The sequence below is a fragment of the Rattus rattus genome, unplaced genomic scaffold, assembly GCF_011064425.1.
Source record: "Rattus rattus isolate New Zealand unplaced genomic scaffold, Rrattus_CSIRO_v1 flattened_line_233623, whole genome shotgun sequence".
Lineage (NCBI taxonomy): Eukaryota > Metazoa > Chordata > Mammalia > Rodentia > Muridae > Rattus > Rattus rattus.
This window is the reverse complement of record NW_022652650.1, coordinates 1-1,659: the sequence shown is the minus strand read 5'-3', so window position 1 is coordinate 1,659 and position 1,659 is coordinate 1. Positions and strand designations below refer to the sequence as shown.

Sequence of the window (1,659 nt, the reverse complement as noted above, 5' to 3'; positions counted from 1 at the left end):
GGATGAGACGACAGCAGAGCCATGGGCTTTGGGAAGACCCCTGTACGGAGTCTAATACATAAGCAAGTAGACTGAAGACCTTTTCAAGTTAAAGGTCAGTGCTACCCAGAGACATTGCTGAAGGTCCTTTAAGAGCATCCATGCCTCAGCTGGAACTGGGACTCTGACACTTAATCCTCCTGAGGCCACTTTATGCTGCATGCTCACCTCCTCAGCTCTGGACCTAGGATAGGGTGATGGTAGATGTCAGTGCACCCCTACATAACCTGAGCTGGGAGTAGAAGTAAGACATCAGTTGTCAGAAGCTGTAATAGCTGAACTGTTAGGCGTGGGTTGGCTCCTCCTGCTCCCCTCTTCCTTGGCCCTTGAGTAGCAGGGTTTCTGGGTGATCAGGCCTTGAATCTTTTCATTTTCCCTCTAGATCATTAGAGCCAAGCAGGAGAATGCACAGTCCGTTTTGCAGATTGACAATGCCAGACTGGCAGCTAATGACTTCAGGACCAAGTGAGCAACCAGCATGCTGGGCTGAAGGCAGAGGGCAGAGGGCAGAGAGCAGAGGGCAGAGGGCAGAGGGCAGAGGGCAGAGGGCAGAGGGAAGGACAAAAGAGTAGGGTTGTCCATCTGTCACTGTAACCTTTCTTTCCCAGGTATGATAATGAGAGGTCCTTGCGTCAGTTAGTGGAAAGTGACATCAACAACCTTCGCCAGGTGCTGGATGAACTGACTATGTCCAGGGCGGACCTGGAGATGCAGATCGAGAGTCTCAGGGAGGAGCTGGCCTACCTGAAGAAGAATCACGAGGAGGTGGGGCTGCTGCTGTTTTGGGGGATGGAAGGCAGTGTGGTGAGGTCCCTAGGAGAGGTGACCAACCCTCATGATCTTTGCAGGAGATGCTTGCCTTGAGGGGTCAGACTGGTGGGGATGTCAACGTGGAGATGGACGCAGCTCCTGGTGTGGACCTGAGCCGCATCCTGAACGAGATGAGGGACCAGTATGAGCAGATGGCAGAGAAGAACCGCAGGGATGTGGAGGCCTGGTTCCAGAGCAAGGTGGGGACCCGCTTCCTCTGTGACTTCTGGCCAGGGAGGCTGTGCAGAGTCTCACCCCTTTTCCTGTCTTCTATCCCAGACCGAGGAGCTGAACAAAGAGGTGGCTTCTAACCATGAGCTGATACAGAGCGGCCGCAGCGAGGTGTCTGAGCTCCGCAGGGTGTTCCAGGGCCTGGAGATCGAACTGCAGTCCCAGCTCAGCATGGTATGAAGAATCTGGTCCTAGTGCAGTCCAGTGGTCCCCTTCCCTCAGGGGTCACCAGGGCAGGAGAGTGAAGGCACCGTGGTACCCATTATACAGATAGAGAAAATAAAGTCAGAAAGTATGGGAAAGATTATTCCAATAAATCTCTTCTAATTACTGCTCCAGTTGGGGTCAAGATCCACGGACCTATGTAAAAAATGTGCCCAGGGTCCAGCAGAGACAGAGGTGACCATCGCTATTGATCATCACCCCCGTACTTTCTTCACTCACAGAAAGCATCCTTGGAGAACAGCCTAGAAGAGACCAAAGGCAGATACTGCGTGCAGCTGTCCCAGATCCAGGGTTTGATCGGAAGCGTGGAGGAGCAGCTGGCTCAGCTGCGCTGCGAGATGGAGCAGCAGAGCC

General features: G+C 53.5%; 1 protein-coding gene across 1 annotated transcript; it reads left to right on the top strand.

The window, feature by feature from the left end:
* Positions 1–425: 425 nt before the first annotated feature.
* On the top strand, positions 426–1,655 carry LOC116889832 (keratin, type I cytoskeletal 16-like; the record flags this gene model as incomplete). Its single annotated transcript, XM_032890667.1, has 5 exons — positions 426–504; positions 648–804; positions 888–1,049; positions 1,129–1,254; positions 1,527–1,655. Coding segments are annotated over exons 2-5 (495 nt in total), but the record flags the coding sequence as incomplete, so codon positions are not given.
* Positions 1,656–1,659: the final 4 nt, after the last annotated feature.